The 13,106-nt window shown below is 43.3% G+C and overlaps 1 protein-coding gene across 1 annotated transcript in view; it reads left to right on the forward strand.

Moving 5' to 3' along the window:
• The first annotated feature begins 6,523 nt into the window (after positions 1 to 6,523).
• Positions 6,524 to 13,106, forward strand: part of LOC139654554 (membrane-associated guanylate kinase, WW and PDZ domain-containing protein 1-like) — an 86,935-nt gene continuing 80,352 nt past the window's right edge. The window contains exon 1 of the mRNA XM_071531661.1: positions 6,524 to 6,821. Coding sequence (XP_071387762.1) covers positions 6,524 to 6,821 — 298 coding nt within the window. The remainder of the gene's footprint in view (positions 6,822 to 13,106) is intronic.

Genomic DNA, 13,106 nt, shown 5'->3' on the forward strand with positions numbered 1-13,106 from the left:
GTGTGAGTGTTAAATAAGTTCACATCAAAGATCCTCCAGCTCCTGGGAGGCTTCTGCGAAAGAGAACAACACTCATAATTTGCGGAGAGACTTTATGTTCTTTTTACTGGGTGAATTGAATCTCTAGGCATAACAAGGAGCTCCAGACACAGTTGTTTTGCTTGGAACTGCGAGTCAGAAGTAGAAGAAGTGGGAAAAGGAAGAAAGAGAAAAAATATGTTGATTGGTGAAATAGTTTTAAACCGAGCATGAGGTCTGCGGGTGATATGAGCCTCGTGGCTGGTAATAAAATACATCAGGGTGGGCTTTGTGTGTGTGTGTGTTAGTGTGGTTTTGCTTGTGCTTGTGTGTGTGTGTATGTGTGTGTGTGTGTGTGTGTGTGTGTGTGTGTGTGTGTGTGCGTGCACATGCCCACATGCATATGAACGACACAAAAGATTAAAAAGAAAAACAGAAAATGCACCTACAGTTGCTACAATCAAATAAATTAACAGTATCACAACAAATGGGACTGGAGCCAAACAGCGCACAGAGAAAGACTCAGATCTTGTGACGCCATGGGGAAAATACTTCAGTAACCAACTTAGCCTTCTGCAAATTCTGGTAGGTTGGCTCCAGATTATAGTCAACAGAACCTTAGTCTTTCCATTGCTGCCATGTTCTCTGTCCCTGAATAATTCAATATTGCTCACTGTCTGCTCCTCTTGTGCACTGCATGGTGAAGAAGCAGTGAAGGGGAAGGCTGGATGCATGGGGACAGGCCTGGTTTTCTGCGCCCGCAGCCAAGCGTGTGTCTTACGTAAGCGAAGGGGGTTGCAGGGCCAGTGTGTACAGCATCCAACCGCATGAAAACTCCTGTCGCTTTGTCATCGCGTGCCTCCCCCTCCCCACTCCCCCTCCCTCACTTCCTATCTCTTACAAGCTCGCTAATGCCCCAATTTTTAATCAGCGGTCAGAATCATCATCGTATGCGCCGTCTGACTCCTCACACTCGGCTCTCCGCTTCTGTTGTTCTGTCGACCTGATGCTGTCGGTCTTTGTCTCCATCTCTGCCTTCATCTCTGTTATCTCTCTCTCTCCCTCCCTCTCTCTCTTTCTCTCTCCCTCCATCCCCCCTCTTATCGGTCTTCTCTTAACAGGCAGACATTTTGTCAGATCAGGATCACCACTTTAAACTCCTCAAGAAGGATTTTTATTTTAAGAATTTTTGTTTTAATAATTCTTCTATGAAATGTTGCCACTATGGCTTCTTTATATGAGCAACTCCTATTCATGCATGCATCGTCTATACACCGAAAGGGAAGATTGTCTCATTCTCATTAAAATGCAACCGCAGCCACTGCATCTATAACAGGTTTCTCTAAAAGAGAAGATTTGAACCTTGTATCCTATGAGACATCTGGAATATGAGAATTCAGCTGGTAACTTCTGCATTATTTAACAAACCCTCGAGCCATCTGATTTCTCACAGGTGTATATGATGCTGTTTCTCATTATTTCACAGCACACAAACATCATGCCCCTCAGATGTTTCTCTGAATTACAAAATGGCATTGAATTAATCTTTCTGTTAACTTAATACACTTTGTACATCACACCTTGAAGTTGTTCTGCCTGCCTCGGCCTTCTCAGACTTTCTGGTTGTGAACAAAGCCAAATTTTTTCATGAAATGATAACACACTTTACCTGATACACCCATCAGGTGTATGGAAAATGGTATGTACTAGCAAATGCAATTGATAACACAAGCAGTGTGCAATGCGCAGTCAGGGCATGGTGTGTACTTTTTTCCACAAAGAACAGAAATAAATCTTGCTAAACACCACTGACCAGCTGTTCACTAATCTCTCTCACATGCAGAAGAGGGAGACTAACTGAACAGACATCAGCATGCCCAACACACACTACAGACCTGCTGTACTTTACAGTGGAAAGTCAGGAAGGTCTGACTCTCAGGTTTTCGGTTTGTGTGTTGTGTTCAGATCTGACTGTACATTCAGATTCATGAAGTATAAAATAAATACAGACTGACAATGAATAAATCTCTATAAATGTGAGAGAATAAAGATTGTTTTTAGAAGTGAATGGATGGGATTTAACTAAACACCTTAAGTTGTCCCAGTGTGGTCTCTCTGTTACTTTGTTGTCACCAGGGAGAGCTTTGATGCCGTATTCCTTTATTCCCCGGCCGCCACAGCAGATCGATACGATGTTTGACTCGCTGGTTAATATTTAATCACTCTGCATTGATTGTGGACGCATGGCATTCCAGAGGTTTGGACACCCAATTACTGTCACTCATAAAACTAAACACAGACTCTCTTACACAATACTGGAGGGTTTGCATTCATTATTTCAACAGTCTTTGCTGCAGGCTGGCCTCTATGTACCACTCAGAGTCATGCTTTTCTCATTATTCTTAACATGCTTTCTCATTATTCTTAACAAACTGACTGGGTAAACAGCGTGTTACTGTTTACTTTCTATTCTTATCAAAACAGTTTGTCCAAATTGCTTAATCTTGTTTAAAGTCTCTAAAAGGAACAGTTCTCCATTTACAGGCAACAATGAATAATGAGTAGAGCGTCACGCTGCTCTTGATCTCTGTCAAAAAGAGGGCCTCCATTATGTTATCTGGGCCTAGCAGACAGTCACCTCAAAGCACGATAATTTACTCTAATGCTCTTACCACAAAGACAACACTCCATCCATTTAAACGGTGCCATTATACAGATAAAGCCCGTGTATGGATTTGAGTTCAGATTGAGCCTGAGTTTTGCAGATGGCGATTCGGGAACAGTGTTCACCTTACCAGTCAGAGCGCATCACTGCCCTACATGTGTGTGACGCGTTGTGGCCGGCAGCGATTAGCGGCAAAGTTGTGACCGGCAGAACAGAGAAAAAAAGAGATGACATTGTGTTGTGTTGTGGGATCTTCAGTGCGTTTTGAATGTCATGCATGTTGTAGTGTTTACAGACATGGATGCATACATGACACAGGTGTAGAAGACATTTTAAAGAGATAAGCATGAATCAAATGAATACAGGCCATACAATCAAAACTAGAGCATGGCAGCCCTATTCAAGGCCTTTTGAGACCAATGCCATCCGTAAGCAAGACAAGCAGCAGAGATAAAAGTGCGATAGGCTCCGGTCCCACAGTTGAGTCACCATGCACACTCCCAGCACTCAACATTGAGATGAAATGGGATGGAAAGCTCCCTTTCATACAACGCTATTCAGGCCACTGCCCTCGCAGCCTGTGGTAGAGTGCCAGTTACTGTACTTTATCTCAACAGGCAGGAAACACACAGATATATTTTTTTTTCCCACAGTGCCATGTGTTTCTCACCTGATCCCATCTCACTCACTCCAAACTGTAGACTCCCCAAATAGTAATGTTATAAGATAATGTTATCGTCAGCTGTTAACAATGATTCATTTTTCTGTCTAATGTCAAACATGTTTTTTCGTCGCCGTCGGGTGAAAACCTCACATCTCTGAAATGTCAGCTATTCAGGAGCTAAGAAAAGACGCATTGTTTTTAGCTTGATGGCAGTGCATGTATCCTGTGGGTGTAGAAAGGGTTTCATAGAGGTCAGAGAATTTTCTCAAACCACACAGGGGAGAATTTAATCCTTCAATTGAGGCGAAAATTTTGAACAAATCTTTAAAAATGTAGGTCAATATAGTCCCACTCCCAACCCAGAGGAGAAATAAATCAGTGTTTTTAATCTAATTATAATACGAATTAATCAAGTTAAATGTAAGTGTTGCAACTCTCCCTTCCCATTATGAGAGGAAAAAAGGGAGAAAAAAAAGCAGGAGTTTAATGACCTGAAATTTCACAGCCAGGTCAAACCACAGGTTAATTACCCAGAAATTAGCCCTGTCCACGTCAAATGGATAAACAGTATGAAAACAACAAGGCTGTTTAGGTTCCCTTGTCAACAAATGGCACATGAATTTACATATCTCTTCTGTTGAGTAAAGATGAGCCAAAAGGTCAGAGGGCGGTGTGTGTGTCTCTAATCCTCTGTGGGAGGGAGGGGGGGAGGGGGGGGAGTCAGAGGGCGTGACTTGCCCTCTGAGTGGGTGGGTGACTCCCTCAGATTAATCAGGTAGGAGGCGACACGCGGCCCGGAGACTGATCTGCTTCATCCCTGCTGAGTTCATGCTGGCACACCATCATAAAATCCAAGTGGTTCACAGCAGGGAGATTACAGGGAGAAGTGATAGTGGTGACTGGTAAAAGTTATATATGGAGAACCCTTTCTTTTTAAATTCATACTTGCATGTGTTTGGATTTATTCAGAGAAAGGTGACCTAGCATATATCTACTCTTTCCAGCAACGTCCTCCCTCACTCACACAGTTACACACACTCCCACCAGGGGGACTGCCCTGTACAGCCACAGTCCTCTGCTGTTGTAAACTGAAACTAAAACTAAGATGAAACGAGGCGTAACACTGATTTAAAGATTAAACACTGTTGTAAACTGACAAAAATAAAGAAACTTAGAGACTAAAGCTGAACTGAAACCATCTTGTCTGGCCTACTTAAAAACTAAGATAAAATAAAAATGTAAGTGAAATGTTTTTAGTGTTTGTGTTTTTGTTTATGTGCAGGATAAAAAGGAGAATATATTTTGGGTGAAAATTTTTTAAGTGGTCTCAACTTTAAGTTCGCTGAGCATGTATTGAGAAAGTAATGTAAATACTTTTCATTATATTTTTACAACTTTCTGATTTATTGTTTGTATTACACAATACCTGTTTTTATACAAAATACCTGAACTTCTGTCATTATTATCATTTAAAATATAGGCTACCATCCCTACCAAAAACACAATAAATAAAACTGAAACTAAATTAAGACAAAACTAAAACTAAGCATTAGTTGCCACATTCAAATAAACAAATCCCTAGGGCCCTAACCCTAACTACAAAAAGACTACATTTATTAAAAAAAAGCAAGGCAGCAGGAAACTGAGGAGCTTTAACGCCAGCAAACACACCCTGACCATACAGGTCACTCACTGAGAGTGTCCTCACCTTTAACATCGTCTCCTGGTATGGGAACCTCTCAGTTAGACACAGGAACAAGCTGACCCAGGTGGTCAACCAGGCCAGCAAGATCATTGGAGACAAACAATTGCAATTCCAGAACCTACACAATTGGTCCAAAACCAAAAAGGCAACCCAGGTCTATAATGACCCCACCCACCCCCTTCACTCATCATTCCAGCCGTTGCCATCTGGCAGGAGACTCAAGGTCCCACTAGCCAGGAAAAATGGGCACAAGAAATCATTTGTGCCCTCTGCTGTGACTATTCTAAACAGGGACATAATAAAATAACCCCCCCGCCTCCCCCCCATAGCCCATGAGCACTGCTGCTGCTGTATGTAAAATGCTGTAAAATGTGTTTTATGTATTTTAGTTGCTCTTCACTGTCTGTTTTATTGTGTTGCCAAATTGCAGAAGACAAATTTCGATTTTATGTAAATTGAATGGACAATACAAAATTTCTTATCTTATCTTATCTTCTTAAATAACACAAGAAAAAGTAAACTGAAACTCACAATGAAAAGTAACTAAAACCAAACTGAAATTGAGATTAAAATTGAAAACTACATGAAAATAAATCATCCACTTTCTCCCTCCTATATCCCTGCTGGTTTGGGATTTGAACCTACAACCTGTCAGTTATAAACCTACTGTCATTAAGACTGCATTTAACTTTCACACTTTAACACTTGTGTAGAGCCTATACACGGTGTGTCAAAGTCCCTTTGTGCCATTATTTATGAATAAAGAGCAAAGCTCCTGAGGGGGATTAGATGTGGAGATCGCTGTAATCCGGTTGGAAAAGCGTGTGGGCAGAAAGGCAGGCAGGCAGGCAGAGGCAGAGACAGGGAGGGGCTTTAGGACCCAGTAGGTGGAGGGTCGGGTAGGATTTCCCCTCGTAGAGTAGCAGCTGGACGCATGCGTCCCCCTGTACTATTTATCCATTCCCAGTGCAGGAACAAATAGGATGAACTTGTCATGTTACCTGCTTAAAGGCGCCGCTGGTTGTGTGAAAAGCTCAGCCTACTTAACTGGATAGGTAAAGGTAACAGTTTCTGCTCATAGAAAGTTAAAAGAGGAAGAGAGCCGATAGAGGAGTCAAAACAAGGAGATTAAAGAGAAGAAGAGCCGGGTCTTTGCTTTGGTGAAAGTAAAGCGGGCAATCAGAGAGCGGATTAGATCCTCTCCCCTCTGATAGCGTGCGTGTTATTAAAGAAGATGTGGGAACAACAACAGAAACAACAACAATCGGGATTTTGATCCAATGGGATATTTACATCTGCAGCTTCGGGAAAGTATGCCTTGGTTTAGAAGAAGGGTGAAAATATTCCAACTTGGAGTGATGTCCAAGCAACCTGAAGTTGTCTGTGTTCTGGGACTATCTGTGTGCTATGCATTGGCTGATTTTTGTACCATTCCGCGGAACTAACGGGTTTGGTTTGGGCGTAAATCATCATGTCAAAAGTCATCCAGAAGAAGAACCACTGGATCACCAAAGTGAACGAGTGCGCAATTATCCGGGACGCCCGTGGGGAGCTGAATGCGGAGCTGTGCGGCGGAGCTGAGAAGGGAGAGTTTCCATACATTGGACAAGTTAGAGAGGATGCTGTGGTTTACCAGAGGGGTAAACTCCACGAAAGGGAATTGCTCTTGGAAGTTGAGGGGCTGTCCGTGTCTGGATTGCCACTCTATGACATATTGACTGTGATTAAGAGTTGCAAGGGTCCCATTAGGTTGAAAACTGTCCGTCAAGGTAAGTGAATGAAATACAGATCAAGGTGCTGATGAAAGAAACTCAGATAAAAGTCAAGTTACCACCACACACACACGCACACACACACACACACACACAGAGAGAGAGAGAGAGAGAGAGAGAGAGAGAGAGAGAGAGAGAGAGAGAGAGAGAGAGAGAGAGAGGTGAAAGCCCAGAGGAAGTTATTTTATAATTGCCATGTGGCACAGCATCTTAAGCACACAGTGAAATGGTGAACTACATGCATGTAAAGTAGGGCAGAGGAATGTGGCTCTCGCTGGTCATCTCGTTTCCAGCAGCATGGGATCATGGCTTGACATGAAGCTGCCCTGACAGTCATCCTGCCCCCGTTTGTCTGAGGCTGCCAAAGCCACACTGGGCCAGACCTGCAGGGTCAGAGATTAAGCCACTTAGAGCGACTGCAGCTCCACAGCCTCAGCTGTAGGCCGCTTCATTCACAAGATGCACTGACCAGAGACAGTGTGCTGCTCCCACATGTGAATGGAGCAAAATCACAAACTTTTGATGCTTGGTCCTCTTCCTAAAGACTCTTAGGATAAAGTCACCTCATAAGTTTCGTTGTTTAACTCTCACTGCAGGTAGAATCACAAACGGTGGTTCAGTTTGCAGTGACAGTTTCACGGTGCTTCATGGTGAAAGAGAGCATGTTATTGTCTAAGTGAAAGGTGTGTTTTTTGCGAACCCCTCAACAAAGTGATGGATGCAATCATGCTTGTGAGAGAGACACACCACTCATGGGCAGCTGGGGTTATTTCTGGAAGTGCTCACTGCCTGTTAGATGAGCTTGACCCATTGCCCACGGTCTGCTGTGCATCTGTCTGAGAGACAGCTGGAGGGAGAGAGATGCAGCCACTGATTGTAACCTCTGTTTTTTGTCAGTGTCTCAAGTATATTTTGCATGGCTTGGTGTTTTTGTTATTATCCATCCCAGCTGAGTCAGCATGTTATGTGGTCCTGTGTGAGCAGTTAACACTGGAACAACTCAAGGTTTAAGCTCTCATTTCAAAAGGCATAAGCTAGGTATATTTCACTTCAACTACCAGAAACAGCATTCTGTCTGCCATCAGCTTTCCATGCTGGTTCACACAAACACACACATACACACACACACGTACACATTGTGGACACACATTGTGCGCATTGATAGAGCTAAGAGTGCCTCTCTGGGAAAATCATTAACTGTGTTATATAACAGAGGGTTAGTTTCAGTGCAGCGTTATTGCCTAGTGATGTACTGTATGTCCATTAGTGGCTCCACAGTGAATGCTTGGCCTCTCAGGCTAAAGTCCTGACCCGTCTCACACTGGGACAGGAGCTCAGCTCTAAGCTCGCCTTCTGAGTGCAGAACGGACGTTTGGCCGCCGTTTATTTGACACATGATCACACTAGGCCTGTACTGCTATAATAGCACCATGGTAAATATTTAATATTTCTAAACAAATTTGAAACTGTTTTGAACTCTTGGGAAAACACTTCTTAACTGCTTCTTAACTCTGCTTCACAATGCATGTTTAGATGTGAAGGCAGCGGATCATCCGAGGCAAAGATAAAAGCAATTTGTCAGACTGTAAGCATGAAGAAAATCCTGAGCCCCCTTCATGCCTTTGCCATCCGTCTCTTGCATGAGTCAGCAGATTCCCCTTGACTCTAATTAAAAAGGGGGGGGGGGGGGGGGGGGTATTCTTTGACTACCTGAGTAGCTCTCTAGCTCACAAGACCTCCATTGTGCTTCAACCTGTTGGGCTCCCATGCAGAACCGGCCCCCAGGGAGAAGGGCGGTCCAGTCCCAGACCAGGTGACACGCTGTCGGGGCGGATCGGATCTCTCTCCCTTCCTCTCCAAAGGGCTGTGGGTCTTATTACAGGGCCCGATCAGCTCAGCAGGGGGAAACTCTATCAGTGTGAGCAGGTAGGCAGGTCATTGCTGTGGTAGACTGAGGCCCCGCAGGTGTGTTGCTCTCTCTCTCTGGAATGCAGCGTCGAGCCCCCTGAACGAAGCCTGAGCATTCCTGTGGAGAAGGTGGAATATTACACTGTGACTCCTGTGGCGTTGACTCTGTGACTGTGGTGTGTGTGTGTGTGTGTGTGTTTGTGTGTGCTTGACTTGAGTTTGTGCTATTGTGTTAACTCGGGCTTTTTGTTAAGCTTTGTGCAAACAACACTTCAAATTGGGCAGGAGTGAACGAGCAGTGAGAATGTAACAGGTTCAGTGGTTTCCATAAACATCAAACTGTTGTGCAGAAATATTAATGCTGCCAGGTCATATCAGGGCTGTGGAATAGAGAATAAAATGCTCAGTACTCAGAAAACAGAATTCACATGTTTACACATCTGATGTCTACTGATACAACTATAATGCCTATAGGCCTTTTGTTCTAATTGCATAGGCCTGGTGTACAAAAAGTGAATAGCTCAATAGTTAAATTATTCACGCCAAAATACATATTCACAGAAAGTACACAATGAAAGGCAAATATACTCATTGTGCAACTTTATCCTCTTTCTTTCCTCTTCAACAAGCTATAGAAACTTTATATTTATTTATATAAATCATGCTTTGTTTCCAGAGGCCCAGGTGAATGACAAAGAGATTTATAGAATGGCATAATGTTCAGGTTAAAGTACATGGAGACAGTATTTATTATTCAGCTATGCAATGCTGAAGAGGGGATATAAGGACTTTGACCCAGCAGAATAGCTCTTATCTCTTAATGTCAGTTGAAGCCGGCTCACAGGTGAAAGGTTTTTATCAGCAGTGTCTTGTCCTGCCAGGATTTCAATGACACAGCACTTGATAATGGTGGCATGCTTGTATATTTAGTAAAGCAAAGTTGTGCATCAAGCCATATCAGGTTAGTAGATTGACGATTATTGGTTCAATCTTACATTAAATCAGTCCTAATCTGAAATACTTTGTACACAAGTAATACAAAATCAAGATACAGGTTAGAACAAAACAGTGTTTGTGTTGCTCTGTTTTACACCTTGAAATTCCTCTTGGCAGTTCAGTTGTTTACCCTACTCTTAAACCACCAGCCCCCTCCAGCAGCCATACCTAAATTCTGGGACTTAGGGTGACCTGGATCCTGGGTGGGTGGTTGGCCAGGTGTCTGTCCGCTCTCAAGGAATACTGGGCCTCGGACACCTAGAGCTCAGCCCCCCCAACTTGAACACAGCCCAGGGGGATCGGGACTGCCTGCTGGGCGGGATGGATGCCAGACATTCCTGAGAAGTGGGGCCAGGAGGCTACTGGTACGCCCCACTGAATCATCTCATAAGCCCCTGTAACCCAAAAAGTGTCCATCTCTCTGCTGCTGCACCCCTCCTGTCAAGCCCCCGCACCCTCTTGCTTTCTCCCGTCGCCCCACTCACCCCTCGGCAGCAGGGTGGGATAGTGATTAGGGGTCTAACTGAAAGTCCTGGGTTCAAAACCTTGTGACAGGGAGCAACTGTCCTGCTGAAGTGTCCTTGAGCAAGACACTGAACCCCTACTAGCTCCTGCTGCTCTGTAGCTGAGCCTGACCTCTGACCTCACTGTGGAGGGAGGAAAAGATTCCTTCGGGGAATCAATACAGTATCACAAAACTGTCCCACTTTAGACCTGGAAATGCTATTCGAGATGCACATTTCTTCATATTTCTTTCATTTCTGGCACTATCTTTGATTGCACATATGAAAGCTGATTCAGTTACGTAAAGACAGAACTAACTTCTACCACTGAAAGCATGTCTCTGATTATAGCGCTTGGCTAAGAAGGCTTACACACATCCAGGGGATGTGAGAGCTTTTCAGGCATAGATCTTTTCTATGATGTGCTCATCTAGGAATGCAAGTTAAGTCCCACTTATATTTTCTTAACTATGAAGACTTTGTCAGTCTTGATTAAGTGCAGCCGACTGTGTAAGTATATCCCTGAAAGGCTTGTCAAAGGCTTGTGACATGAATCCCACAGCTAGCTCTCCTCCTCCTCTCTGTACAGCCTGCTTTTTTCCCAACCCTTCCTCAGCCTCCGTCCCCTTCTGTGCAGTCTCTCTCCAGCAGCCAACAGGCCTCTCAGATGTCCCCAATGTTCAGCCTATATAAGCCTGCTCTTATCCACAAACAATAGAACGTCACAGACCCAGAGTTTGAAAGTGTGCGAAACTCTAATAAGTAGGAGGTCTTTAAAAAAAAAAAGGTCACTCTAACCCATCTTCAAAGGAATCGTCAGAATAGCTGTGTGTGCCTGTGTGTGCATGTGTGTTTTAGGTTTCTTTTTGGCCTCAGTGAAATATGGGCTGACTGCCTAACATTGCTCTTAGCTGTGGCAGCACAGCAGCGAGAGTAGGGCAGCACCACCAGACACAAGCAGCTTGTGTTATTTAAGCTCACACAAAGGGCGGCGTAATTCAGAGATTCTGCCTCAGGTGTTGTGAGAATGAGGTTGGAATGGAATGGAGGCTGAAGGGGTAAAAGTGGATGTAAGGCTTCAGCTGTGGTTATATAAATAAGGCCATTCACAAATTCCAACCTAACTCAAAAAGCGCTGGACTCATTACCAAATAAATACATCAAATATATCAGAATTGGCCATCTATATTACTCTTATATTTTTTGCTGTGTTTGGATGTCATGTTATCATTCAAGCCTAATACTGTAGGTTTTTTATTTATTTTTCCAACAAAGTATTACATAGCTATCTAAAAAAAGTGAATTTCCCTGATTTCTCTCCACCTTTTCAGTACCTTTCTATGTCAGTATGTGGACTGGAAGTGTAGTGTGAGTGTGTGTGTGTGTGTGCATGTGTGTGAGTGCGTGCGTGTCAGTATGTTTGCACATGTGTTTGTCTGGAAGATGGATGGAGAGGTGCGTTGTTTCAGTGGTGCAGAAAACAGGTGTTACCCCACAGGGAGCCAGGATGTCTAGTCTGGCCCTGGATGCTCAGACACACACACACACACACTGAGAGAGAGAGCGAGAGAGAGCTTGCTGTGTTTGAAGTGGCTTCAAAATGTGGTCTGAATGCAGAGTGGGTATTTCTCATCGATATTCTCCTGTAATGAAGTGCTTGAAATGTAGAAATGACCTCGGCTTGAAAGGAATGCTCCGAGCGATAAAGAAGAGTAAATCCACTCTTAGGGCTGCCGGAGTATGCGTGTCTCTTGTCAGGTTCACATGCATGTTTACCTGTTTATCTACTGTATGAAGCGAACCAAAAGCAGCAAAAGAGGCAGGGTGTCAAGGTCAGAGCTGTCTGCGTCATCTCACACTACGTGCTCTACATCTGCTATATTTGTTCATGTTAATCCCACACATTTACTTCACCCTCATGTCTGTGTCTCTGCATTTAGGCATTTGTTTGTAGTTAAATTATGATTTCGCTTAAAAAACGAAACCACAATGATAGTACAGTAAAATTGGCTTTGAGCAAGAAGCACTAAATATATGTTTCAGGCTTGTATATTCATTTTTTTTTTTAGAGGTAACAATTTTCTTTGGAGGGGATGCGTGGACTGGTGTGCCTGCAAAATAAATTATCCATTGTGATTAAAGGAGTTTGAAACCAGCTCATGCTATTTGGTCACATTTCCCTCTCCTCTTTTTTTTTTTTTGTCAGTCTTAACTGTACTGTCTGAGTACTCACTTTCTCTGGAGTACCCCTCCTTCTTAAAACAAAAGGTTTATTGGATGCTGAGCACAAACATAACAGGTATATTTGTGCAGCACAATCAAAATGTTAGCCTGCGACCTCATGAGAAATGACTTGCTCCACTGCCTCAGTGTTGAAACTGCTTCATTAAAGGACAATGTATGCTGGTCCATGTGTTTTTCTCAAACTGGTGAATCATACTTAATTATAATTCTCTAATCTTTGGTATCAGGATGACTGCCCATATGTGGCAAGAAGTAGAGAAATAGAAACTGGAAAATAATGGCCGTCAGTATTGTTCCAAGCTGTCTGCTTTTGTTTGTTTATGCATCCAGTATGTGAGAAGTGGTTGGATTTCATATTTACGTGCCATTCAGGTGTAAAATTTGCATCGCTAACAATGAATAAGATGCATGCATATGCAGTATGGAAGTGATGCATGGAGCACATTGTGTATTTCACCCACATACGTAACATAATGCCATATGGCCATGCTTCAGATGGTAATTCCCAGTTTTCCATATTGATTGACAGGTTAGCCTATAATGAATTGCGGTTGTGCCCAATTAATGTGTGAAAAGGTGACATTGTAAATCCATACGCCTATTATGACATTCAGTACAACAATCATGACCT

Source organism: Centroberyx affinis, unplaced genomic scaffold (genome assembly GCF_046629955.1).
Source record: "Centroberyx affinis isolate AG114_WGS23_722 - 3 ecotype Tasmania unplaced genomic scaffold, CSIRO-AGI_Caff_v1 ptg002107l_1, whole genome shotgun sequence".
Classification (NCBI taxonomy): Eukaryota; Metazoa; Chordata; class Actinopteri; order Beryciformes; family Berycidae; genus Centroberyx; species Centroberyx affinis.